The sequence below is a fragment of the Apus apus genome, chromosome 2, assembly GCF_020740795.1.
Source record: "Apus apus isolate bApuApu2 chromosome 2, bApuApu2.pri.cur, whole genome shotgun sequence".
In the NCBI taxonomy this organism is placed as follows: Eukaryota; Metazoa; Chordata; class Aves; order Apodiformes; family Apodidae; genus Apus; species Apus apus.
The window spans coordinates 44,357,876-44,385,764 of NC_067283.1; the positions used below are offsets into that span (position 1 = coordinate 44,357,876).

The 27,889-nt window shown below is 37.7% G+C and overlaps 1 protein-coding gene across 5 annotated transcripts in view; it reads left to right on the forward strand.

The window, feature by feature from the left end:
* NEK11 (NIMA related kinase 11) overlaps positions 1 to 27,889 on the forward strand; it is a 126,210-nt gene that overhangs the window by 26,093 nt on the left and 72,228 nt on the right. For all 5 annotated transcript variants that reach the window (XM_051612092.1, XM_051612091.1, XM_051612095.1 and 2 more), the window contains 8 exons: positions 2,131 to 2,195; positions 2,709 to 2,835; positions 10,415 to 10,564; positions 10,647 to 10,725; positions 11,248 to 11,333; positions 15,461 to 15,580; positions 17,669 to 17,762; positions 18,622 to 18,760. In XM_051612092.1, coding sequence (XP_051468052.1) covers positions 2,131 to 2,195; positions 2,709 to 2,835; positions 10,415 to 10,564; positions 10,647 to 10,725; positions 11,248 to 11,333; positions 15,461 to 15,580; positions 17,669 to 17,762; positions 18,622 to 18,760 — 860 coding nt within the window. The remainder of the gene's footprint in view (positions 1 to 2,130; positions 2,196 to 2,708; positions 2,836 to 10,414; positions 10,565 to 10,646; positions 10,726 to 11,247; positions 11,334 to 15,460; positions 15,581 to 17,668; positions 17,763 to 18,621; positions 18,761 to 27,889) is intronic.

Below are 27,889 nucleotides of genomic sequence, written 5' to 3' on the forward strand. Positions count from 1 at the left end.
TTTAAACTTGAAAGCTAAATTATCTAGAATTATGTAGATTCAATCCTCATCTGTTATTGATTCAACCAGATAGAGAAGTAAAGGAGAAACAATATAGTGGTCTCATCTAGATGGAGACAGTTAATATGAAACTATCATCTAGTCCCTCGGGCATGTATCCCATATCCTGTTGCATATCAGTTCACAAAATTGATCCCACAGCAATCAGACCATGAGGCCATTGATTCATTTAACCTCGATTTGAATAAAGCTGACCATTATGTTATCTGTTACTTTGCTGATCTTTATGAGCAATATGCAAACAAACCTGTTGCTTTCCATCTACAGGGTAGCAGGCTTTGCCCAAGTACTTAATCTGGATTTCACGTTGACTTCCCTAGTACGGGATGCAGGCTTATCCAGAACCCCTAGTTCTTCAGATAGAGGAAAGATGAAATAATTGCTAAATATTTCACTAAAATAAACTACTTCTGCCTCAATCAGCTTCATGTTCTTGTACGTTGCAGAGGAAGCTTTATTCAAGGAGGCTGCCTGCTGCTCAGTGCTTCATGCTGCTTCTTTATGAGTATGAGCCAGCAAGCAGGTACTCTATAGAACATAGATATGGGTATCTTTATAGCCCAAATTTGATACTATCCTTAAGTGTTAATGTCTATCCAAAATATCAATAACCACTTCACTGACTGTCAAGTTAGATTATGTTTTGCTGGAGCCCAGTTAATTAATGTTACCTCTATAGGTTTATTTCTTGCTACAACAAAAAGTCACACTCTTTCTTGAACTGGATTTACAGTGCAGACTCAATATTTATTTCTTCCTAGAATAAAAGTATTTTTTTCATTCAAGGTTTCAGCCTATAACTTATTTATCTTCTGACTTATCTTGGCAAAACAAGGTGGCTTCCATTGAGAGATATCATAATAGGGAGTTCCAAAGAATCATCCCAAGTGTTTCTTAGTCATTTTAATATATAAAAGCCTCTTATGGCTATTGGCAATGCAAATAATGCAGTATATATTTTCTAGTCTTAATATGAAAACTATTTTGGCAATCATTTCAGTATCTCAATGCATAAGATTTTAATAATTCAGTGACATTTCAGATAATCCTTGAGAATTGCTCAAGAAAAATTAAAACCTATTACTATATTTGCTTCGCTTGCCCACATCTCAAGAATCTTAGAATGTCTTTCTTTACCTGTTCTAAATGGCTGAGTGACAAAAGGAGTTGTATTAGCAGCTGCAGTTTCTGTAGCCAGTCTGCACAACTGCTCTTCTGCTCCTCCTGAGCAGAGCTGATAACTAATACTGTGTGTTATTTTGAAGTGAATGAGTGCAAGTTTAGTTGAGGTTGTAGGGAACCCTTTTGGAAGCTTTATTAACAAGAATTAATTAAAAGCATATTTTGTATACTGCAGGCATATTTCATTTTCCTAAGGGGCTGGAGAATCACTGTCGTGCATTAGGCTTTCAAGAACTTGAGCAGATACTGTTTGTCCCACATGCTGTGCTCATGGCCTATGATATTGTTTCAATCTTTGATGGAAAAATAAGTCTGTAAAAGCTGGTTGTTCTTTTTATTTTCCTTTTGATCTCTGTCTTTGTAAAGTTCTTTTATCTTCCACACCACTGCAGTGAAACTTTGAACTACTAGCCTAGTCTATATACGTATTTGCCTTTCAAGTAATACATTTTCTCTGAAGGAGAGTTACCTGAGCTCTGAGAATCTCTTATTGCTGTTTTTCTCATCCCTTACTCTGCTGCTAGACACGTCATTTTCCTAGCAGAAAATAACATGTAATGTTTTTAAGTAGAGCCAGATGGGAAGTCTTGCCTTTCTTCCTGTGCAGCTCATGTTAAACCTGTGACTGCTTTCTCAGGCTGGGATCCCTGGGTGCATTTTTATCCTGCCTAGTTGGACTCTCATCCTGTATGTGGGTGTCTGTGAATGCAGCTCTGTGTTTATATGAAGCTCCTTGATGGCACCTCTGTGCATTGCCACTTACAGGGTTAGATTGTAGCCATGGTGGGCTGGTCTTCCTAACAAGTTCAAGATAAATACTTGAGGTATTTGATGTGTGACTGCGAATGCTTCTAGTTGGATGAGGTTGAATTTTCTTTTATATTCCAGGTGGATACTTCACAGAGATTTGAAAGCCAAGAATATATTTTTGAAAAATAATCTTCTTAAAATTGGTGAGATTTCCTTACTTTTTAAAGATATATTTTAGTATGATAAAACAATCCAGCAGACATTTTGACAATAAGGAGATTTAGATACAGTCATATCTGATATACCATTTTAATTTGTCATCAAACATTTATTTGACAGTCAGACACAGGAACGAGGGCCTGGAGAGGCAGTGAAATCTCCAGCCTTCAGAGTGCTGCAAGCTTGGCTGGACCTGGACCCAGACCTAGACCTGAGCAGCCACATGTAACTTTCAAGTTGACCTTGCTTTGAGCCAGGAGTTTGAGTCAAATGACCTTGTAAGGCCTCTTCAAACCTACATAATTGTATGATTCTAAGTTTTTCTGGTGGTTTTATTTTTAAGAATTACAGAAAATTGTTTTTTCCACTTTTTAAAATACTGCCTTTTTTTTTTTTAATGTACCACCATTGTATCAAGTCTAACAACTACACAAATAATTTATATGAATAGAGATAGATTTATATTAATATATTCTTGTTTCTGCTGTTACTTTTAGGGGACTTTGGAGTTTCTTGTCTTTTGATGGGTTCATGTGATCTGGCAACTACATTTACTGGGACGCCATACTACATGAGTCCAGAAGCACTGAAGCACCAGGGATATAACACAAAATCTGACATTTGGTGAGTAGTCAGCATGCTATGTCAGTTGGATTAGGTCTTTATTTTCTAGATCAGCATTTGGTGTTACTTAGCAACTACTTTTTGTTTTGTTTTGTTCATGTTTTTTTTAAATGCATCACCCTCTTGTGTACTACATTACTTTACTTAAACTGTTCCAGGACTTTTATATCATACATTGCAATTTGAAGGTTTACACTTTGTGTTAAGAGGCATGTAGTTTGCTATTATTTTGGTTTATCTGGCACTTCAAAGGAGAGTAAGTTTCAGCTCCAGTATCTGCCATGGCACAGGATAATTGTAGATAAAGTTCAGATTTTACTAGGGAGGGGGAAATATTATTCTTTCTTATATTGAAATAGATGAATGGAAAGAAGCAACTTTCTGTGAAACTTCCAAGTGGACAAGGAAAGAATGATCCCTGGCTAGAGAGGAAGCAGAAGGAACTTCTTAGAAAGTGAATTGAAAAACATTGGCAATTGTGAAAAGGACGAAGTTACTTGGAAGGGGAGCTGAAAATGAGAGTGTTAGTGTTAGAGCAGAAACAAAAAGGCACTCTGTTTTAGAAAAGGCTCAAAAGCAGAAAGAAAAGTGTCAGTTCTGCACTTAGATGGCACAAATTCTTGAGATCAGTACTTCTGACATGATAATTGGAGGATCAAGCTGAGAAGATGAGAACTGTTGCAAGACTTCAGAAAACCTTTAGGTGGGCAGGTTTTCTTGCAAGCTAAAACGAATAATGATTTTTTGGAATGGGGAAAATATCTGAGTTGTTTGTATGTGTATCCTAACATATCTTGTGTTTTAAGATGATAGTTATAAATATTATATTTTTTACTTCTGTCATAGTGTTTTTATATAAAATGGGCTTTGTTTCTTCTCTTAAGAGGTTTATTGGGTTTTTTTCCCTGTATGTATGCCCATCTGAAGGTTCCTTTTTTATGGATATTTCAGATTGGGAAATTTCCTTCATAAAAAAATTGCCACTGGAATGTAGTTTGTTTACTCGATCAATCTAGTCAATGGATGTGTCAGGAATCTCATCTCATGGTCTGTGTAGCTGAACTGAGATGGATTTGACGTCAGATTCTCTCTTGTTTATCTGTATCAAAACAAATATCAGTTAATACATGTAGTCAATAAAAATATATTGAGAGAAGATTTCAAAAGATGTCAAAACAAGTGTATAGACAGGGAAACCTGCCTTTTGTACTCTTCTAATACAAAGAATAATTCTTTTATTGCAATTGAAATGTAATGTAAAATACTTGTGTAAGTTCTATTTGTGGTTAAAATTGCCAATCCATATAAATAACTGAAGTTTTACAGAGTAAATGAAAGCAGAGTTTGGTCCAATATTTTATAGATAATGTGTTGTTCACCTTTTTAAAATTTACAAAGCAGCAGAACACCCTCCCTGCCCTGCCCCTCCCAACTCACTAGCTACTAGCTTTCTGCTTTACTTCATGCATTTGCTAATTTTTCCAAAGCAGTACCAAGAGCACTCATCTGAGGGTGGAACTGCCTTCAGTAGGAGTTTCTTGGTCCTCACTGTAGAGGCGCTAAGGAGGAGGTGTGCCCTGGCTGATTAGACCTTTAGCCTGCAAGCCCTTCTCTTTCTGGGCCAAGAAACTCTCTTTTGTTTAGGACTTGTCAACTACTATGAACCTGTCTTTCATTGATACCTCTGTAATTTCCTGTCTTCGTTTAGTCTTACAATAATTATTCTGTTTAATTTTTTTACATTTGGCCCACTTAACAGAGGCCAAAAGACAAGAGGTCCCTGTGCACCCAGGGAAGCCCACCTTTCAAGCTCCAGGTGAGGTGAAGTCCTTGTGTCACTTTGTACAAAGCTCAGTTGCCCATCAAGAAGTTGCCCAGGTCTTTTATGTGTACCTGAAGTGATGGTGTCTCTTCAGACTTGTCCTTCTGATATCTAGAAGGACTCAAAATATTACACACAAGAAATACAGGATTACAAGCATTCCCATGTTAAATGTAAGGAAATGTAAAATATTTTCTAGGAGAGGCAGTTTTTGCTGTCTAACTATGTTATCATGGTTCTCTCATCGTTCAGTCCAGCCAATAATTTTTCATTGGAAAGACCTTAATTTGTGCTACATTAAAGTTGTGCTCTAAAGAGACAGTGTACTTTTCAGGTTCACTGAAATGTTCAAAACTGGCTTGAATATTCACAGTGCAGCATCTGATGCAAGAAGTATTGTCCTTTATAGCCCAAGGTCAATAGATGTAAAAGCTTCATGTTTTACATACAGAAGAAGTTCTGCAATCAGGCTCAGAGTAGCTGCAGGGTTTGTGTTTGTCCTCAGTTACAACTTCAGGGCTGGAGTTCTTTGCTATTCCATGTTTTATGCCAAATCCTAATTCACAGGAGGCAAATTAAAATGGGCACACACATTTTCCTTACCATCTCTGAGCCTGGACTAGCCAGGCAGCAAGTGAAAGCCTTTGCAGATGACACAGTCTGGGGTTTCCTCCTTTCCAGGCGAGGAGCTTCCCTGGGGAGCTGGTCTCAGCTCAGCAGTTCACCAGCCCCTCTGCCCTTGGTGCTTCCCCCCAGGAGCCAGGAGCTGAGCTGAGACAGTGCCTGGTTTGAGAGGCCAGGACAGGTTGGGATTTGCCAGCCATGTGTGTGCACATTGGGCAGTTGGGGCTCACTTCTACATGGGCACAGTGTGACCCAGAGGCACCACTGTGCTGGGGTCCTGGTGACCCTTCCTGGCCTAATGCACCATGGGGTGGGACCGGTGCTGGTGCTGGGGTCAGCGGAGGTTCCTGCACCACCAGCCCTATGGCTCTGCATTCATGTGTCAAGCAAACTGAAGACCCTGTGTGTCATTGTAAGATGTTTCTTAGGGTCAGGAAAGGTGAAGCCATGTGGTGGGACATGGTTGCAATCTGCTTCTCTGGGACAGTATCTTATAATTTATAGCAAACTGAACACAGAGCGAGCTGTGTTGAATGGTTGGTAGCCTGGTGGATAAGAAGGTCCCTGGTGATGTGAGGGACCAAAGTTAGTACTTCTGGTCTGAATCAGACAGAGGAGCAGCTGGGTTATTTTTAAACCCTTCCAGGCAAAACTTTCATGAAATCTCTGTGGCTGACAAAGCCTCCAAAATCCTTATTTAACTTAAGTTCGTGTTCCAGTGACACACTCTTTCCCTTCAAAATGCCTGACCATCTCTGTACCTATAGGGACACAACAAGTAGGACTCGCCCCCTGTGTTAAACCACATGTACTTTGTGTATATCAGTTCCTTTGGCCTTAGGCTGGTTTAGTTTATGAGATAATTCATTTTATAAGGCATGCATGGGTTTTATTTTGTTATTTGGGATGGGTTTAAAAAAATATTTTTGGTAAGAAATAGTGTGTCAAAATCTATGGAGATTGCGTCAATGTCATCCAACTCTAAGGCTGTTGAAGAATCATGGCAGAACAGGTATGGCAGCACCAACAAATGCAGATGAAGTCCCATCAACAATGTTATTAAGAAAGCAATCAGAGGTCCAGTCTACCAACAAAGTAACAATTTTAATCAGCTTTTGTTTCAGTCCATGCAGTGACTGAAAATCATCACTCCAGCCCAAACAGACTTGTGCTTTGTGACATTAGGCTGAAAAGAACTCCCAGAGCTATTAAAGCAAAATGAAAGTATTTCTTTCCAGGGAAGAGTAAAAGCAGCTGTTAGTGCATTCAGGACAGTTGTGACTACTCACTAATGAATTTGCTGAGTGCTAATTTTTTATCTGAGGTTTTCTGAACAACAGGGATGATACCTTTGTACTTTCCATCATCTTCATGCAACCTAGAAAGCCCAGACTTACCAAACAGGTCAATGATAACTGCTGCAAATGGTTCTAAAGCTAAAGAGTGCTGTTGTATCTTCCCCATAATAATAATTTCCTTTTTGTCTTCCAGTGACAAAGCAATGTCACAGTCACATGTAAATCCATTGTACTCTATGTCTTTCATCAAGAAGTGTCAGATTTTGACAGGTGGTTGTCCACAGGGTTTCGGTAAATTGGGCTCCCTATACCACAGATCTTGGGACTTTCATTTTAATTGTGCTTGCTTGTCTGTTCTTTTCCCCCAGTTTCTCTTTTTCTTTAATATTAACCATCCAAACATTGATTTTTTTTTTTTTTCCTGCCAGTTTTTATGTAGAACCAAAAATAGGAGTGAAGACCTGAAAAACAGTGCCTGAGAGTGTTGTGATAATATGTATGTACATATTCCTCATAGACTCTGGAGTCAGCAAATTCTTAAGACCTTATGGTATGATCAGACTGACAGATATAATCCACAAAGTTCTATGCATTTATGTTATCTAGCTTTTAGAGTTTAATTTAAAAGCTAATTTGGATCTTAGAGCCTTTGAAGAACTATAGCACAGTTTGTAAATAACTACAGAAGATCAGATGATTTTAAAAGGACAATATTTATGTAAATAATTAACACCAAAAACCTCAGGGTGGTTTCTCCTGAGAAGGCAAAGTCAGAGATCTATCAGTTGATCTTATAGAGAGTACACTGAAGCCTTGTCCAGACACTGTTATGTGAGAGAACTGAGCGGAAGTAGCTTCAATGTGAAATGGTCCTATATCCAATTTTGCTGTAATGAAGTTCTGCTTAGGACCTTTGTCGACCCTATTCATGAATATTGGGAGCCCTCAAACCAAGTGTACTGGTTGGGTAGTTTAATGACCATTTTAGAATTTTATGACACTGGCAGTTACACAAGGTAAATTATGAAAGTAAATAAAATGCTTGGGTCATGTGCAGATTGCTTATGGGAATCAGGAAGCAATTTTCTCTTGCTGAATATGCTCTTTACAAGATGCTTAGACCAGACCTGTGTCCAGTTGGGGAGCCCTCAACACACAACGAGGAATGACGCAGAGCTCTTGGAGCAAGTCCAGAGGAGGGCCATAAAGATGATCTGAGGGCTGAAGCACCTCTCCTGTGAAGACAGGCTTAGAGAGCTGGGGTTGTTCAGCCTGGTTTAGAGAAGGCTCTGAGGAGACCTTATAGTGGCCTTCCAGTATCTGAGGGTAGCCTGCAGAAAAGCTACAGGGGAGGGTTTTTTTACAAGAACTTGTAGTGAAAGGACAAGGGGTAATGGCTTTAGACTGGAAGAGGGTAGATTTACATTAGACATTAGAAGGAAATTCTTTAGTGTGAGGATGGTGAGGCACTGGAATAGATTGCCCAGGGAAGTTGTGGAAGACCCATCCCTGAAGTGTTCAAGGCCAGGTTGGATGGGGCCCTGAGCAACCTGGTCTAGTGGGAGTGTCCCTGCTCATACAGGGGGGTTAGAACTAGATGATCTTCAAGGTCCCTTCCAACCCAAACCATTCTATGATTCTGTGATTCTGTGAAAATACCTGCGACATGCAGTCTTGAGGCAAAAGCTTGGGGGCAACTCAGGCAGTTGCAGCTCTGCAGCTGTCCTGGGAAGAAGTAGTCTTGCTTTGGGACCTAGAGCAGCATTTCTCACTTTAGGAGGTATTTATTTAATATCAAATAACTGTATCCTGCAGTAAAAATGTTATTCTTTTTCTGTAATTTTTCCTGTCTTTTTTTCCCCCTGTATTTTTCTTTCATGGGACAGATGGTGTTTTCCCTGGGTAGCCTGCTCATGGCGCTGGCTGCAGGAGAATGCCCTGAATGTTCTTTTCATCTGTCTCCAAAGCCTCAGATGTAGTTGGAGTACTACACTAGATGAATAAATGGGCTTCCCTGATGTGGCAAATCCTGTGCTGCTAATGGCTCATTAAGCAATTTCTATCTGCTAGAATCAAGCAGCCTCCAAAACAGATTATTTCTGCAAAAAGCAGTTATTGTGCAGTCTGTCAGATTAGGATTTTCCTTTCTCTTTAATTCCCTCTGGCTGATTTCCATTTTTGTTTGACGTTTTCAGATACCATGTGTGCAGGGTTTTTTTGTTGTTCTTTTTGTTTTTAAGTATTTTCTCATGCAGTAATTATCTTATTTCAGAGTTTGAACATCCTTCGTAAATACAGATAATTACCTGTGTGTTACTGATTTTGGGAGTTTGAAACTGGTTGACAGTTAAATCTAAAAACCTAGGCAATTGTTTATGTATCTCAGTAGTTGGTCCGTATACAGTTGTTAGCAAAAGTGTTCAATTGCTTTCACAACTGCTTGAAAAGTACCAGTGAGTGAACCCCCTTATTCTCTCTCCTCTTCCTTTCTTCAACTGTATGTAGAGCTTGTGCTTCATCTTTAAAAATATTTGCTCATTCTTTTATTGCCAGATAGATGAAATGAATTATTCTTCTTTAACTAAAATAAATAATTGAAACTTTTTTAATTATTTGCTTTCAGAGGTAGTGTTTATATCCTTTTAATCAAAGCCATTCACCTGTGTGTACTTCTTACTTGATATCACTAGGCTTTATTTTCATACTGCTTCTGTAAATTTGAAATACCACAATCAAATATTACATTAATGGTAAAGTCACTCTGATATACAAGTTGGCTACTTAGATGAGTTAGATCCTATGGCTGGCTCTCAGCAGCATTTTCTGTGACCTTGATCATAGAACTTACCAGTGTCTCAGTTCTCCTGACTATGAACTGGAGGTAATGCTGAACATCCTTCAAAGCCTGGAAAGCTCAACTGCCCTGTTTTTAAAAAAAACAACATTTGTCAGGCAGAACCCAACTGAAGAGTAAACTGTTTTGAATAGTCATGATATACGTTATTATGAGAGTGTTTATGTTAAAATGTTCAACTTGGCAATCTTTTATGATCTCCATTAGGACTGGTGAATAAAAGCCTGGTAAATAAGGTGACGATAAACCAGAGGCCCCTTTGAAATGGTTTGCTAGAATTACTTATGGCATTTAATAATTCAAAATTCACTCTGATTCTTAGCTACACCTCCAGACGTACATGTTCAGATTTCTTCTTTTCTTCTGCAAAGAATATTTCCAGAAAAATTAGTTTTAGATGTTGCAGTTGCAATACAATGTTCTAATAGAAAATTCTGTATTTCTTTCAGTACAAACTGGTTTTATAATCTATTTTGAGTATATGGCCAAATGAGTGAGATCCCACCTGAAGATAGTTCTGCTACTTGAAACTGGCATTATTCAATTTGAACTTGAATTTTAACCTGTTTGTTGTCAGAAATTAAGTCAAAAACCAATTTAAACAAACCTATGTCCAAACACTAAGCTATTTTCTCCATCAGTCACTAATTAAGAACCTCATTATTAACTTACCGAGTAACACTTATGTAATAGAGTCTTTCTTTATTTTTACATACATATATATGAATATGTGTATTTATAGACAGCATGAAAGTTTGTTCCTGCACTTATGGAGATAGAATGATGATTTTTCCTGTTTATGAAGTTACTAATTTGTGATCTGAATAAAAATATTTCAGATGAAAAGGACAGCGTGATAATGAAATATCCTATTCCCTGGAGAAATGAGCTTTAGATTGTGATTTTACCTACTGTAATGGCACTGTGCATGCTACTTTCAAAAATATGTTTTATACCTTTCCTATTATTTTATTCTTCAAGGTCTCTGGGATGCATTCTATATGAGATGTGCTGTATGAGCCATGCATTTACTGGACACAATTTTTTATCTGTTGTATTAAAAATTGTAGAAGGAGATACACCTTCCCTTCCTGATAGATATCCAAGGAAACTGAATGCTGTGCTGTGCAGGTATGTTATTTTCTTGTTTAGTGTTTTTTTAAGTTAATTTGGAAAACTGCTGAATTATGTCTTTTTGTATTTATTGTTTCAGCATGTTAAATAAGAATCCTTTATTGAGACCAGCAGCAGCAGAGATCCTAAAAATCCCTTATATTGATGAACAACTAAAGGTATATAAGAAAAGTCATACCGCACACTTACTGTTTGAGGATGTATTTCGCAAACACAGAGCGGGGGCAGAGAAAATGTGTTGAGAAAAAATAAAGTTCATGGGAACATTAATCCAAGGGACTTTCAGAGCTAGATTACAAATATGTATGAGGTAGCGAGGCAGTAAGAAATGAAATCCTTGACACTTTATGTGCTGAATGTATCCACTTTAAAATATTATGAGGAATCAGAAGAATGGGCATTTATGTGTAACAAGTGCAGATCATTTGGGCCTGAGTGCATGAAATCACTGAGCTGTTCTGAGTAGTCATAGTTTTAATGAAAAAGAATGCATCTTGCTTTTTTTGCTTTTTGCATGTTGCTTTCTTGCTTCAGTGTATATATTATTTGGCTTTCCAAGAAGATGAGGAAAGGAACTGCTCGTTCAATTTTTGCTTTAAGATTGTATTGGGTCATAGCCGAAGAGTTTGGATTGCTTTTGCTTCAAGTGTTAATACCACTTATACCTTATTTCCTTGCAGCATATACAGTACAAGTTCACGAACATGACTGTGAAAGACAAGGCACTTAACAGACAGAAAGAAGCTGCTCCCATTTTTGATGCTGTGTAAGTATTTTTAAGTGTTCTATGGGCGGCAGTGTATGAATTTACAGTGTTGCCAAATAATGTTATGTTGCAAACATATGTGTTAATCTTGTAGTTCTTTATGTTTAGAGGGACCCAATCCACAGAAATACAGAAGAGCAACTTTTGCTCTGTCAGGAGCTAACACACTCAAGATCAGGAGTTTGTGATCCTGTGTGGGCATGACGGGCATCCCTGCTTCATATTGGGAGGACCTCGTAGTGGCCTTCTAGTACCTAAAGGGGGCCTACAGGAAAGCCAGGGAGGGGCTTTTTACAAGGGCTTATAGTGAGAGGACAAGGGATAATGGTGTTAAACTGAAAGAGGAGAGATTTAGGTTAGAGATCAGGAGGAAATTCTTTAGTGTGAGGGTGGTGAGACACTGGAACAGGCTGCCCTGGAAGGTTTTGCATGCCCCCTCCCTGGAAGTGTTCAAGGCCAGACTGGATGGGGCTCTGAGCAACCTGATCTAGTGAGAGGTGTCCCTGCTCATGCAGGGGAGTTAGAAGTCTATGATCTTTAAGGTCCCTTCCAACTCAAACCATTTTATGATTATATGATTCTATGTTTCCTCTAAATAACTGTCAAGACTGTAACAGCCATCCTAGGTATCTTTCGAATTATTAAGTGACACCAATAAAAGATGCTCATGCTTCAATCCAGAACTACAAGTGCCTTTGGGGCAATAAGCCTTTCCCCTTGATTTTTTGTGATCTCTCGTCTCAGAGGTGACCTGCAGTTTTGGCCACTTTGCAGATGCTGCCAATTCTGCTGCTTGCAATCATCTATTTGGGAAAAGTAAAAAAGCTTCAGCTTTTCCAAGGAAAGTGTTATTTAGTATCATTTGTAGGAAGCAAGGCAAAGACAGTGGATTTCAATACAATAAAATATTCTGTACATCATTTTTACCTAGTTTAATTACTGGGAGCGTATCTGTAAAGCTCCGGTTTCTAGAAATTGTGGTTTGGGTTTCTACCCTGTCAGTTCTGTTCTTGCTGTTTCTAATGAACAGATGAGTCTGTGTCTTTTTATCAGACTAAGGGTCTCTGTGTATAAATAGGTCGTTGAACTTGGTAAGGGTAGATGTAAAATGCAGTAGTAAGTGATACCTAGTAACAACTCGCTAATACAAAACAGCAGATGGAGCTGGCTGAGGCTGTTGTCAAGTTTTTGGCCTGCTTGCTATTCTATGTGATTGCTGCTGCTAGAAATAACCCTTTACTAGTATGCTGGAAATACAAGAGTCAGAGAGGTAGATATGCAATAGTTGGGAAATATTAGATGTATCTTTTGTCTGTGGCTGCTCTGTTCACGTCAATTGATTTGACTTTGAGCAGATTCCTGCCTCTCCAAATAAAATGTAGTTAACTGCAGAGATGTTCCTCAGAGGTGTACCTTAAATAGTTTTGGGGCACTGAGATCTTACCCAGATCTTGTGCCAACTCTGAATTATATTGAGAGCTTAGTGTTCATTAAAATAAGGAGTATGAGAATCTTGCAGAAACTTTTAATCCATGTCTTTATTTTGTGGGTACATGATTTCAAATTATCAGTGTGCACCAAAAGATTGTAGATGCTTTGAGGAAGCAGTATTTTTACCTGCAAAATGTATACCTAGACTTGAAATATCCCCATGCTTCCAGAGCAGACTGATAAAACCACTGTTTGTAACATATGTTATGTTCCATGCCCAATCCATCAACCTTAGTTTGAATGTATTGAGTCTCATCACCTTTTAAATGGACATCATATATTGACAGAGCTAGTTTACGGGGAGAACATTAATGTATATCCTGGAGTCTGTAACTGTTCTTGTTCAAAAGCAAGTCTGTAGTCTCTAAGATGAAGAACAAGTTCTTTCTACAAATATCATGTCCTTTTACTTTTGTCAAAAGGAAACAGAAAGTCAACTTTTTCTGTGCAAAGATCCAGAGGGCCTAAAAATTGTGGAGCAATGAATGCTGTTTCTTTTTCGGCATGGAAATTTACCTTGAAGTTTTCAAATTCAAGGCACCAACTTGAGAAAAAAATGCTGGGAGAAGCTTAAGTTATAAATTATCTTCAAATGTGCTGCAATCTGATTAATTTTTTGACTAAATGTTTGGAATATGCATAAAGTCATAATCTTATTATGGCTTTCTCTGTATTTATGAGAATGTTAGCTTTCTGTATTACTACTGCGAAACAACATTCCGAATAATTATTGTGATCCTAGATCACATAAAATAAAAATGCTTGAAAAATGGTAGAGAACAGGAAAGTGGAGGAGAAATAATTAAAACATAGTGGATTTCCTATATCTGCTGTAATGAAGCAATACTCCAGGCTAAGTGAGTGTACAAGGAGCTGCTTATTATGGTGTTCTCTCCAATCATTGCTACTTTATAATATTTTATTCTCACCAGGAATTATTGTTGCTGTGTATGGTTGAGTCTAGTTTCTTCTAGTAAAGGCCTCTAGTGGCTTACTTTATTCCAGTCCCATGCAAGTAATATATTTTAAATATTTAAATAAGCATAAAGCTGTACAAGTTCAGTTTCAACTTGGATGAAAAATGGCTTTCCTCCCCCCAAGGTTCCTATAATTTAAATTAGAGTTTTTTACAGAGGACAAGAAATATGTCTGCATTATTTATATGTGAAGAGTTAGTTCCATTCTTATGAATAATTGAGGTCATCTTGTCTTTGTCCTTAGTTTTTTGTATTTCACACTAATATTCGTATCTGTACACTATTTCTCTCTATAGTCAACATTTGAAAAGCATAATGAAAATTTCTCTTTTCATTTATTAAAATCCTGTTTTCAAAATGAGAGTCCAGAGGGAGTGTTGCAATTTATGTGGTTACGAAACTTGGCTTTTAGATGATCAGAAGTGAATTCACCTTGTAAGAGCAAAAATAGTAATTTGAAATGAATACTTGGTATCACAGAACTGTAGAATGGTTTGGGTTGAAAGGGACCTTGAAGATCACCTAGTTCCAAACCCCCTGCCATGGGCAGGGACACCTCCCACTAGACCAGGTTGCTCATAACCCCATCCAACCTGGCCCCGAACACTTTGAGGGATGGGCTTCTACAGCTTCCCTGGGCAACCTGTTCCAGTGTCTCACCACCCTCACCCCAAGGAGATTCTTCCTAATGTCTAACCTAAATCTCCCCTGTTCCAGTTTAAAGCCATTACTTCTTGTTCTTTCACTCCATGCCCTTGTAAAAAGTCCCTCCCCAGCTTTCCTGGTGCCCCTTTAGGTACTGGAAGGCCACTATGAAGTCTCCTTGAAGCCTTCTTTTCTCCAGGATGAGCATGCCACTTTTTCAGCCTGTCTTCTTAAGAGAGGTGCTCTAGCCCTCTGATCATCTTTGTAGCCTTACCATAAATATAAATATGACCTTATTGTAAATGTAACCAGTACAAAAAGTCATGTAAGTGAACTATAACTGCCAAGGCATTGTGAACTCTGGTTTAATTTTTGTAGTTACTGTAGTATGTGAGATAAAAATCTGTGTTGATAAATACAGCTGAGATACATATGTCAATAATTCATGCTCAGCTGTCAGAGATAGTCTGTGGAGACCATTTTATCAGTGAATTATTATTATTGATTAGGACTAGAAGCTCAGAAGGACAACATGATAATTATAACTGCCATTAAAAACACATTAATATTCCAACTCAAACCATTCTATGATTCTGTGATTTTCTTTTATTCTAGACAGCTTGTAACAATCAATATAAAATGCATGCACAATGCTGCTTTTTTTCTGTGGTTCTCATTTAAAGACTGCCTTTGTACTTGGATTATGCTCAATAATGAAGCCTGACAGGGTAAATATTTCACTGTGCTTCAAAATGTATTCTTTTAATGAGCTGAGTTTACCTTTTTTCATTATCATCTGAAATGCTTCATGTTCCTCATGAATCTAAGTCTAAATTGAAATATTTCAGTTTAAAAGAGGCATTTACTTTCCAAATTAAGGTATATTTTTTTCTGTTATAGCACCTGTGGCTTTCTAATAATTTCATTTGAAATGTCACTGTGTTTCAATATCAAATAAAAATGCTGATATTTACACTTTTATATGAAGATGGGTTTGCATGCATTCAATTTCAGGCAGAGGAAAGTTCATTTGCAAACTCTGCAGGAACTGTCTGAAGTACAGAAAATGACACCACGGGAACGAATGAGGCTGAGAAAGTTAAATGCTGCAGATGAGAAAGCAAGGAAGTTGAAGTAAGTTGAGCAGAACATAAACAACATGCCCAAACTGTGCAGTTTTCCCTATCCAACAGTAATGAGAGAGTTAGAACTGTCAAGGTAAAAATAAAAATAAAAAAGGTCTTCTGCTACTCAAACTGAGAGGGGATTTTGGATGAGTTAATTCAGAGTAATTATTTATGTAGGGGGGAAAAAGAAGTCAGAACAGTAGCCCAAAACTAGTACTTTGAGCACTGTATTTCTGGTTAAGTAAGTCTATGAGAGATTTTCAAATGAGTTACAATAGGATTTTTTTTTTTTAATGACTTGCCATTTTAAGGATTGCACAGTCAGAGGAGCTGGAAGGTTAGCTACAAATCAGCTTTTGTCAGTTTTTGTTGGCCTAAGAGATTTGCCAGTAGAAGTTAATAGCTCAGAGGATAGTCTTAGCAAATGATCAGACAGGGGGAATAGACATGTTATAAAGGCTTTATCATTGATCAATTTTTTAATAAGTGAGGGAGACAGAATAAAAGAGAAAATCTGAAAGAGAGTAAGTACTGTTTCTGAGTGGAATATGAGAAACAGCTGGAAAACTATGTGCATACACATGGATTACTTTTAAAAATAAAACAAAGAATATACTGTTTTGATGACACATCTGAGTTTTTCCCGGTTAGAAATATTCAGTGTTTCATTTGGTATGAATGAAAACTGGAAAAGCATCCCATTAATTTTTAATTAATTTTTGACATTCTCTTCAAAGTGTTTTGCGAAGTGCGATGTAAATTAACAAATGTTTACTCTGTTATTTATAGAGGATAATAGATTGAATAATTATTTTTTGATCATGAAAACTGGCATTTTAACCCTGTTGTGCCAAAGCAAGTTAACAACTCAGTAGGACAATGACATGCTAGCACAGAAAAATATGACAAGGTGATGTAAAGGCTGAATTTATGGCCTCAGAAACTCTGCAGCTACATATGTCTGCAAATCAATAGAAATTGCAGTTGAGTGAAAACGCTCAGTAAAATCACATCCTGGCATTATTTGTGCCTACTTGTGATGCCTCCACAAAAAGGCAACAAGCAAAAAACTGAAAGCCTTCATCTTCCTTTGGAAAATGTGACTTACTGGCATGTGTATCCATCCAGCAGTTACCATTGCAATTGATACTGGAGATGGTATACAAATTTATTCTTGTTGAATTGAAGCTGCTGTGTAAATTTAACACTTCCTCTGCATGATGTTTTCAATAATATGATAGGCCACTTTTTGTACTTATATGACATTTATAAATAGGAAGTCTGTCCCTTTAATTTTTGAAAAATGGATGGGGATTAGGAAATAATACTAATTGCAGATAGTTCTAGTTTGCTTTTCATTTTCTTTATTTTCTTGCACTTTAGTGTTTTCTATTTAGATTTTCATGTTTTTTTTCCTCAGCAACAGAATTAAATAGACTTATTTTGTAATATAAAGGCAACATACTACTCTTCAAATCTTGTTCTTAGTCATGAATCTTTAAACCCAATCTGTATTCATATCTGGGTTACTTCCAGCTCACTCTTATTGCAAGTATTTGAAACAGTGCAAACTCAGTACCTTCTCAGATTTGAGACCTGCTTTCAGCAGTGCAAATCTAGAGATGGGTGGGAAGGGAATATACTAATGGAAACTGGAAGAGCTGCTTAATGTAGTATCTGGTTTAAACAATCCCATATAGAAAAATGCAGTTACCAGCTCTCCCCCAGGTGAAGTGTTCATGGCTTACAAGTGTTGCATGCCTGTCTTCAGCTGAAAGATCCTTGGACTAAATGGTGGAATAAAGTCCAAAATATTGAAGGTATTTGGGAGAAGCAAAAAGATTGGGCTAATAAATTACTATTTCTCAATTATATTATGCAAGCTGTGAATGAAAAATCTAATATTGTTTGGAAATAAGCCTGAAATCTATTTGTGAGTCCACGAAAACTAACCTCACCTTCAGTTGTTGCCATGAACTTTTGGCACCACTATGGGAGTTTAATGGTGGATTTTGTCTTTCCATATGTACTTTTAGAAGATTCTTTTTGCAGTCCCTGATATCACATCCTAAACACAAGTATTCTGTATTTACAGACAGCTGGCAGAAGAAAAATATCAAGAAAACATCAAAAGAATGCAAGAATTTAGGTCCCGTAATTTCCAGCAGCTGAGTGTTGATATCCTACATGTAAGTACAGGCTGTTGTTTCAGAGATCTCATTGATGCACATTCAGTGTACACCTGTCTTCTGTTTTCTTTGTGTTTTCTTTAGCACGGTTCTGTTCTAAGACCAATAATTTGGAAGTGCATTGAAGTCTGAACTGCTTAGCTCAACTTGTCAATCGGTGATGAGGGAAAGCACATTCAGTTATTCAGATATGGTTCAACAAACTCTCTATTCATTGCACAGTTTTCTTTTTTTGAGTCACCCTTAAAACTAAATCTGTTCTCTGGAATGTACTTCCAGACAGTCTTTGTGACATCAGAGTTCAAAATACATTTGTTTTCAAGATAATTTTAGAATTATAATCCTTTAAACACTCAAACCCACTTTGGTTTGTGGGTTCATTTCATTTGATTAGTTAAGAATATTAACATTCCAACTGGCTTTTTAGTAAGAACGAAATCTTGGAATGACTCCCAGTGTAAGCTCTCCTTTGCTTTTAAGCTATCTGCAACAGAAGGTAGGCCTGTTCAATTCTAGCACTATGTCTTACCATAGAGGGAACGGTGTCAGTTTGGAAATAGTGAAAGCATCTCAGATATAGTGAGGTTTTGGTTAGTGCTTTGTCTTTTACTTTTTCTTTCACATACAATCTAGTTTCTATTTCCCATTGTGTCTGGAAAAAAACCCAACCGGTTAACTCTGTCTCAGCTTATGTCTCAGTCACTACTGATCATTTACAAAAAAGTTAGGATTCTTTTTTTTTTTTAATGTTTGCCCAATACAAGCCCTAGCAGTTGTGTAGATCAGGGCAGCCATTGTATTGTGATCCTGCTGAAGCTCTAACTGTACCTGTTTGTCCACATTGCTTTGTTCAACTAAGGAATCTGATGAGCAGACTTCAAACCTCCAAATTCATTCTCAGCCAGTCAGTACATCTGACTGTGTGTCCATTGGACATGATAAACCAAGTGGAAATGAGGCATCAAGTCAGCTCTACATGTCTGAACCTACAGACCATGGTAAGGATTCAAAATTTGATCTTGAAATGAAACTTCCTATAAACAAAACAAGATTTGATTTTGTCCCTTGTGACTAATTCATGGTGGGGAAACAGGGGGATAAAATGTGGTCAGAATTGTAAAGCTATTAAAAAAATTAGATAGAAGGAAAATAATCTAGGAGGATGATGTACAGCAAGTTTATGTGGCAGGAGGTCTGTGTTCCCAGAGTTTGAGTGACCTGTGAGCAGTGATGGAGTTGAATGCACCTTCTCCAAATGAGATGCTGAGTTAGAAGGAAGTAACTTTAGCTTTGCTAGCTTTGCACATACCACAGAATTGTCATGGTTGGAAAGGACCTCTGAGATCACCAAGTCAAATCATCAACACAACCTGCCCCCAAAAAACCCCACAACCCAACCAATATAAAGGCAACGCATAAAACACACATCCGCACAGAACCCACCAAAAAGCACCCACAAAAAAACCCCCACAAACTCAGCCACTAGAGCATGCCCTGAAGTGCCACATCTACATAATTCTTGAATACCTCCAAGGATGGTGACTCAACCATCTCCCTGGGCAGGCTGTTCCAGTGCCTGACCACTCTTTCAGTTGAGAAATTCTTCCTAATATCCAATATAAACCTCCCCTGCCACAACTTCAGACCATTTCCTCTGGTCCTGTTGTTGTTCACTTTCTTATAGTGAGGGGCCCAGAACTGAACACTGTACTCGAGGTGTGGCCTCACCAGTGCCAACTACAGGGGCACAATCACCTCCCTACTCCTGCTGCCCACACTATTCCTGATGCAGACCAGGATGCTGTTGGCCTTTTTGGCCACCTGGGCACACTGCTGGCTCATGTTAAGCTGGCTGTCAACCAGCACCCCCAGGTCCATTTCTGCTGGGCAGTTCTCCAGCCAACTCTTCCCCAGGCCTGTAGCATTGCATGGGGTTGTTGTGACCAAAATGCGGGACCCTAAACTATCTATCCAGTGCAAAAATGAGTAAACAAATTCAGAGTGTTTGCACCTTTTGTACACTTTGATGCCACCATCTTTATCTATAACAATGAGAGAAGCAGATGGAAACTCTTTAAACTGTGCTTATGTAGACTGTCTTCAAATACTTTGCTACTTTCTAAAGAACACGTACTTTTCTGTAGATAGATGAACAAATAATCAAGCTTTTCAAAAAAGGGTCAGGCAGTAGGAAAGTGCTTAATGAGAAAAATATTTTTAAGAGAAGATTTCTATGTTTTGTTTCTAGTGTTCTGGAATAGGGCCATACTCTTAAATATTTAAGATTCATTGTGTAAACAATATTGTGGTGAAAGATTTTTAATCGGATTAGAATTTTGCAACTATGGTGTAATATACTTTTAAATATGAAAACTACTTTTATCCTAATAGATCTGTCTTTTAGTATTGGTTTATGTGTGTCTGTGAAGGTACATGCCATTAAACGAGAGGCATCAAAATCAGTTGGAGATGGAGGTGATTTTTTTTTTTAAATATCAAATGGCTTTTTTCTTTCAATGTAGCCTCATATATGTCTATGTGTCTGGCTTGCTATTTCACAGTATAAGGAAAGATGATCTGTGTAGGAGAGAACCCAGCTGCTAGAAATGCATCCTGGGTGGAGGGGAGGGAAGCTTGCAAATAGAGGACCAAAAGAAAGCAGTACATGTGGGTGACAGAGGTACCAAGGGGAAGCACACAAAGGTACTTAAATAGAAACAGAACAATATGCATGAAAGGAAAGAAACTGATGTTTCTGCCCTTAGAGGTCATTAGGCTGTTAATATAAAGACAAAAATTAGATGCATTTATTTCTGTGATGTAAAAGTTGGGTCAATCCATCGTACAAAACTGAATACATGTTTAAGTGCTTCTGCCAGAGTCTCTGACATTGAAGTGGTGGGTTCATGAGAAAAAGGAGTTATGGATAGGCAAGAGAAATTACATGGTTTCTCTTTTTTTCTTTGTGAATACCCTTTTATTCCTGAAGCTGGTGTCAAAGCTGTTACTCAATCTCTTCAGTATTTATACTCTTCTTTTCTTTAGAGATTTCAGTGCAACCATGCATGTCCTACATATCTAATTATGAATTAAGTTATTAATGGCAACTTTGTATTTGACAGTGCAGAACAGTTCCAGCTATTGATTTTTCAATAGAATTTGGGTTTTGATCGATGGGCTGTATAACAAAAAAACAAGAAAACTAGAGGAAAGGCTATAAAGTGGTTTTATAAAGTTTTCTTACATGTTAATAAATCTTGCTAAATCCTGCTAGGCAGAAGAAATTATACCATGAATGCCAGATTGACAAGCACCCTAGTTATAACTAATAACTAAATACAGTTGAGGAAAGGAAGCAAAGGCAGGAGAAAGGCAGGAGAGTCTGTCCATGAACACCAAGAAGGCATAGCAGTAGCAGTCTTTAAGTTGCTTCAGGGCAGACCTAAAAAATCCTCTGAGAATGGGAAAAACTGGTGGGGAACAGCTAGGGATAGTATCCTAACCCCAACAGGTAGGGAGGGAAGTTCCAACTATGTTTGGCTCATATCCTGCAGTCCTTAAAAAAAATTGCAACATGAGCAGAAGATAACAGTAGAGCTTGGAGGATTCAGGGATCAGGCTCTTGAAGGGTTAGGGGAAGACATAGAGAGTAAAATACCTTAAACTCTGCTTTCACTGGAAATTATCTACAGCATTATGAAACACAGTTGTATTAAGGAAGGTGTCAAATACAAAGCTCGAGGTTTAGCTTTGGTAAGTAGATTTAAAACCATGGTATATTGATCAAATTTTAGCAGTGGTAGTTACATTTACTGAAAGCTGGGAAAAACAAAGCAGTAGTTTTAGATAAATTAAAATCATGATGACAGTCTGGGGTTTTGGACTTCATGATGGATGAGTTTCAGCAATATCAAAACTACTGTAGACTTTCCTTGGAAGTTTAAGCTTCTCTCCATGTTTGTTTTATGTAATCTGCAATGACGATCTTAACATTTTTCCTTCTAGTTATCGTCCCTGTGTACTTGTGGAACATATAAAAGGGTTGTCTGAAATCAAAAGTTGCTGACCAATTTGTTAGTCTTCAAGCTGGTTTTATGTTTTGGAGTATGAAAGAGATCTAAGTGGACCATGTACTTTTGATGTTGAGATGAATTCAAGCTACTGCAGAAAAGGTTCACCCAGATTGTTGGCAGTTGGTACCACAATTTGTTCAGAACTGTAAAGAAATAATCTGATTCTCATTCTTACAGAGAAGTACTGCAGACAATGTAAATACTACTTTTTAATTATAAAATTCAGTTAGGCCTTCAACCTAGTATTCCTTACCATGGCATCCAGCTATACGCTGCAGATTTACTCTGTTCCCGTGGAGACTGGGAACACAGCTGAGTTTTGTGGGACTGAGAGTGCGGTTTTTAAATCTCACTGTTCAGATGTCGCTGAGTCAGAACAGCTTGCAAAGGCTGGTGCACCTTGGCACGCTGTCACCTTTCTCACTTCACTTCTGGGGTTCCAGGCAGCATCCTCCATGCTTCAGCAGAAAATGAAGAACTTGGGGTGGCGGGAGAGATCAAAAAACCATGGACTTTTGTGGACAGAAAACACTTGCTCACATTACTTGAGCTCAAGGAGAAAGGGATCCAGTTTTAACCCGAGAGTGGGCAGCAGTGAAAAATTATGTGAATAGCAATTTATGCTATTTTTGTTTTAATGAGCCAAGAGAGGAAGCTGTGCATTAAACAGACATATTCCAGAGCTATTATCTTAGATTGTGATGCTCTGCTAGAGAGAAAGTCTTGTACCCCAGTCCCATCACTTTCCCACCATTTGTTTCTGTTCCACGGAAAGAGTACAAAAGTCAATTTGACTACCACATCCAGACAGTGGCTACCATAAGCCTCTACTTTCACTGCTCCTTTTCCTAAAGAATTTGACCTGGTTTATACATCTAGAAAGTTCCACCTGCTTCTCTGCCTAGCAAGTTTTTCAAGGGCTAAAATACCGCACTACTTGTGAACCTTCTTATTTCTGGCTTACGTTTATTTCTGGCTGTTTGATGCCAACATCTTTAAGATGCATTGCCTCATTGCCTTGGAATTTAAGTAGTCATTTTCCATCCTTTGCTTATTCTCCTCATGTTTTGTAGGCAGTAGTAATCTCCTGTATAATATCTCTGCACAATCTTTCTGTATTATTCAGATGTTTTAACACTGGTCACTTCTAGCATACCTGAACCTTCCTTCCTTATTCCTTCTTTAAGATGCTTCCATGCTGTTATCTCCCAATTTGTAACAGATTGTTTTGGGTTTAATGCTTCAACTCACGACTCTTGACTTTGAATTTTCGCTATCATTCTAGTTCTCAGGGTCATCTAGTGCATGATGTTATACTGTCCTGTACTGGTGATGCATGCCATCTTAGCTTCTGGAAAGCAGTGCTGTGCCTGCTAACTCCAGCAGAGGAGACCTCTTCCTGGCTGGCTGTGCAGTGCTGCTCCTGGTTACCCAGCAGCATGTTGCTTCTGCACCTGTCCTACCCTCCTCATAGTCAGCACAGCATGCTCTGTCTGCAGTGATGGATGAGCTTGAAGGGAAAGCAAGTGTCTTTTCCTATAACATCAGTCTGGATGTTTAGGAGAACGCATAATCGCACAAGCACGGGCCATCCCCTTGGCATGCAGTGGCAGTAGGATAAGTAGGCAGTCACACTGGGTTAGTAAGGAGTATTTCTGTAAACCTTCAGGTTTACTGGGACTTAGTGTCTCCAGTTCCTTGATTTAGTTACATTTTGTATGCATGCTAGAGCAAAAAATCCTTTTGTTTTGGCTATTAATTTTCTCCACGCTGCACATCTTCAGAGGGTCATGGCAGATGGGTAGGTAACATTCCTCGTGCTAGTGAAGCTTTAAAAATGTGCTTTAAATTCCAGTTTGTCTGAAGTTGCTATAATAACTGTCTTAACAGTTTTGCATCTTCACTCATACAATCTGGAGTAAAAAAATGTTCCCTTTATTTGTAAAAAGACAGGCAACAGAGTGGGTAAGAAAGAGCTAGAAAAGTTCCTTCTGTAATCATTACAAACCATATTAAGGAAATGGCTGAAGCGGAATGTTTAGTGTATCATTACAATGGTATATACTCTTACTGTCTTGTTTCAGCTAATTAGACCACCAATGCTTTCCTTGGAAATGTAAACCTTTGTAAATATAACCCAGTGAAAAATGGCTTTATACATTTGCAATTATTTTATGTAATAGTTTTAAATAGCACTATTTTTTTTAAATTGTTAATTGGAAAAAAAAAACACACCTTAAAGTGTATTTTGATAATGAGATACTTATGGAAAGATATTTTATAGTTGTGTTTAAAACTAGGGTGGACATAGCAGCTAAGAATATAATGTACTACTGGAACAGTTTTGCTTTACTATTGATATCTGCATGTCTTTTCCATCTTGAGTTTCTCCAAGTACAAGTATGAGGCAAAAGAGCTGAAGTAAGTTTCGTGCTGAGGCTCTACTCAGAGACCCTGAGCCACTGTCAGTGATAAATACAAATATAAAACTTCATTTATTTTCAAGGAACAGCATAAAATTGCTAATGATTAATAACTAAATTCCCTTTGTATTTTTTCTTTTCTGCTACATGCCTCCAGCTCATTTTATTGATAAATTATTTCTGAAAATTGAAAAACACATTTTGCAAATCGTGGCAATGAAGCAGGAATGGGCAACACAAAACATGTCAGGATAAACCTGTACCTATATTTCCTATTTTTCCTTGATACTTACTGAGGAAATAAGTAATTCATCCTCTCATTATCATCAAAAAGAAAGCCACTTTCCAATGAGTTGATTAACATCACTTCCTCCTGCCCTATCTCTTGACCCATTTCTTTATATAAATTTTTTCCATTTGGACAGGATAGGTATGGCAATGTACATTTTTCTGGAGAGGACTGTATGTTCAGTGCATGTACTTAGCTTTCAGTAGTGTTTTTGTGAAAATAATGATGAGGCAAATTATATTGTAGTTCTGGCAACTAGAGGTCAACTTATCTATAAGGAAAAAATACTGTAAATAAGAATTTATTGTATTTAACTGCTCATTTCCATGAATGATAATGAGGGCAGCTGGAATAAAATTATCTGTTTTCTAATACATGAGAAAAAATTACTAGACAAAAAAAGTACCTAAGCTACATCCAGCCTTGATGTTATAGATTAATATGATCAGTGCCTTCCTATGCCAGCTAGAACAAAGCTGTCCCAGCTAGGCAGGTTCACTAGAAGTGTAATGTTTACTGATGTGGCCTCCTTCTAAAGGAGCTACTGGAACCCTCAGGTAAGTAATGATTGCTTTCTAATATAGCAATATATTCTTCTGTTCTGAAGATAACTTCATCTGTTAAGTAACTTTATTGAGCTCACAGTCTACTCTTCTGATTTAAAAAAAGTAACTGGAAGAGCAGATGCCTGTTTTTCCGAAGTACTGAGATTAGTCTCAGATGCTGAGGGTCATCTTTTACATGGATTTTGTAGTAGTGGTAGACCACTGTGGCTTTTCTGTGTGGGCTACCACATACTGGGCTAGATAGGATGGAAAATTGCAGCTCTGTCACTACATCACGTTATTTGTGTGTAGGTTGTTTTGCTTTGGTTACAGTGTCTTCTAATGAAGCCAGATTTTACAGCAAAACTCCTCTCAACTCTGTGTGCAATTTGATTCCTATTGACTGGCTCTAAGTTTGCACAGGTATTTAATAAATAGGAAGCACTAATTATGAGGACTGACTTGTAAAGAATCCAGAGAAACCTTTATCAGAGCTTGCATTGTACTTATCCACGTGGGAAATTACTGTGGAGTAGCTGAAGTTTCTTAGTTTGCTACCTAGAAAATCCTCTAGGTAGAGAACATCAGTCTTTGCACTTGAAAAAAGCATGAAGAGCAGGACATAATCCCGTTATACAACTGTAATAGCTAAATGCTCAAGGTTTCCAATCCAATTTCAACAGTAGATTTTGCCTTGAAATTGGCTACAAAATCATAAATTGTATCTAAAAGTGCTTCCAGATAGTTCAGTGCAATTACAGATGTCACAAACACTACCTTTTCCTTACCTTCACCTTTGATTCTTCTGATTTGGGTTAGTTTTTACAGTTGAAAAGTACTGGGTTGAAAGCTATCACCATTACCAAAACTCCACAGTTTTTGGAGGAGCCATAAGGAGCATTCAGTTCAACCAGCTACAGTCTAACAGGCATGAAGACTAAAAACCATAAACTTGCATTTGTGGCTAAAAGTGCCACTTTATATTCATATCAATTTCACAGCTGATAAGACATGGTAAACAAGAGTGGGGAAGAATTAATTTTTTTAATATTCAGGAAATGCATAATTTAATTCAATTTAATATTCAAGAAATGCAAATGCATCCATATTTCTAAGGGTTTGTCCCCATTGCAGCACTTCAGTGTCTGGAATGAAAAAGACAATGCAGCAAAACAACACTGGATGTAAGGGCCATGATTAAAATACTGTATCTTGCATTTTTGAAGTGCCAGTACATTACTAGTTGGGCCTTCACCTGCATTCACCTCCATGTCTGTAAGAGCATAAACGACTACTCTGCTCTTAATAGACATGCTTTTTGTATGTGGGAAGGGATCAAGGAGCAAAATAGCTTAAGTTAACTACTTGTGGCATTTAAAACTTTGTGCAGAAAAAAACCATAAAAATTTAAAGGCACATAAATTAAATACACATATTATATGATCTCTCTGATCTTTATTATATTCCTTTTTATTTCTGTACACTGCAAAGATTATAAGATGTTAGATTCCTTAGCTTAATATTTTGCAGTAAGTTACATCTGGCAAACCCCTGATTTCATTACAATTCCAAAATAGCAAAGTACATCACAGTAATTGCGTATGTTATTTCTATATTTCCATTGCTAATTGTAAGTTATGGGTATATTGCTTTGAATTTCAAGTGGGCAAAGTTCAGTTGACTCTCAAATAGAAAACGTTCACTCATTGAGAAAGAGCGTGAGGTTTTTTTACACTCTGTTAATTGTACAGGCTTTGTTGAAGGATTTTCAAGGTTGTTTTTTTTTTAATCTTGGAAGGTTGAAAGCCTGTAATATTTCTGAGCACATCTTCAAGCATCTCTGCATGTGCACATTTGGTATAGTGCCTGTAAAATGCTGTTTATGCATATCAATGGGGGACCCGAGTAATCAACACAAAAGCAATCACACTGCTCAAAGGCTTTTAGGAAAACCATGTCTTGTTCTTCAGTCTGGCAAGTCAATGTAGAACAGAATAATATTTATAACAACTGTTATTAAGCACCTTTCCATATAATTATTGTTAGACTATCCTTTGGAACCAGAAAGACTTGTCACAATTAAGAAGATGGTGTTGCCCTGACTTCTACTGGGGGTTTACCCATTGGTCTCCTCTTTCATATGGTTGCTCTGCTCCCAGGATCGTAAGGCATATTTCCTGACTTCCTTGCTGAAATGATACCGTGGGATGCCTGCTGAGAGGAACTTGCCTGTTTAGTTCTGGCACTTACAGTTACCAGTCCTTCGCTTGTCCTTGGCACATGGAATGACAAAACTCCCAAGACTCTGGCAGGGTTTGAAGGCGTAGGCATGCTGGGAGCGTGCCCCTCTGATCTGCTCATCTGTCTCTTCTTTTCATGCCTTAGTTTCACACTGAGTTCCCATCTTACCTCAGATTCAATTAAAGGAATACTAAATCTGATTTATTCTAGCAAAAGCAAGGTTTAACAAAGTTTGCAGGTTTTATCCAGAGAGGAAAAATAATCAGTGGTGTGTTTTTTCTTTTTCTTTTTCTTTTTCTTTTTCTTTTTCTTTTTCTTTTTCTTTTTCTTTTTCTTTTTCTTTTTCTTTTTCTTTTTCTTTTTCTTTTTCTTTTTCTTTTTCTTTTTCTTTTTCTTTTTCTTTTTCTTTTTCTTTTTCTTTTTCTTTTTCTTTTTCTTTTTCTTCTTTTTCCCCTTCCCTCTTCCCTTCCCTTCCCCCTTCCCTTTCCTTCCCTTCCCCCTTCCCTTCCCTTCCCTTCCTTTCCCCCTTCCCTTCCCTTCCCTTCCCTTCCCTTCC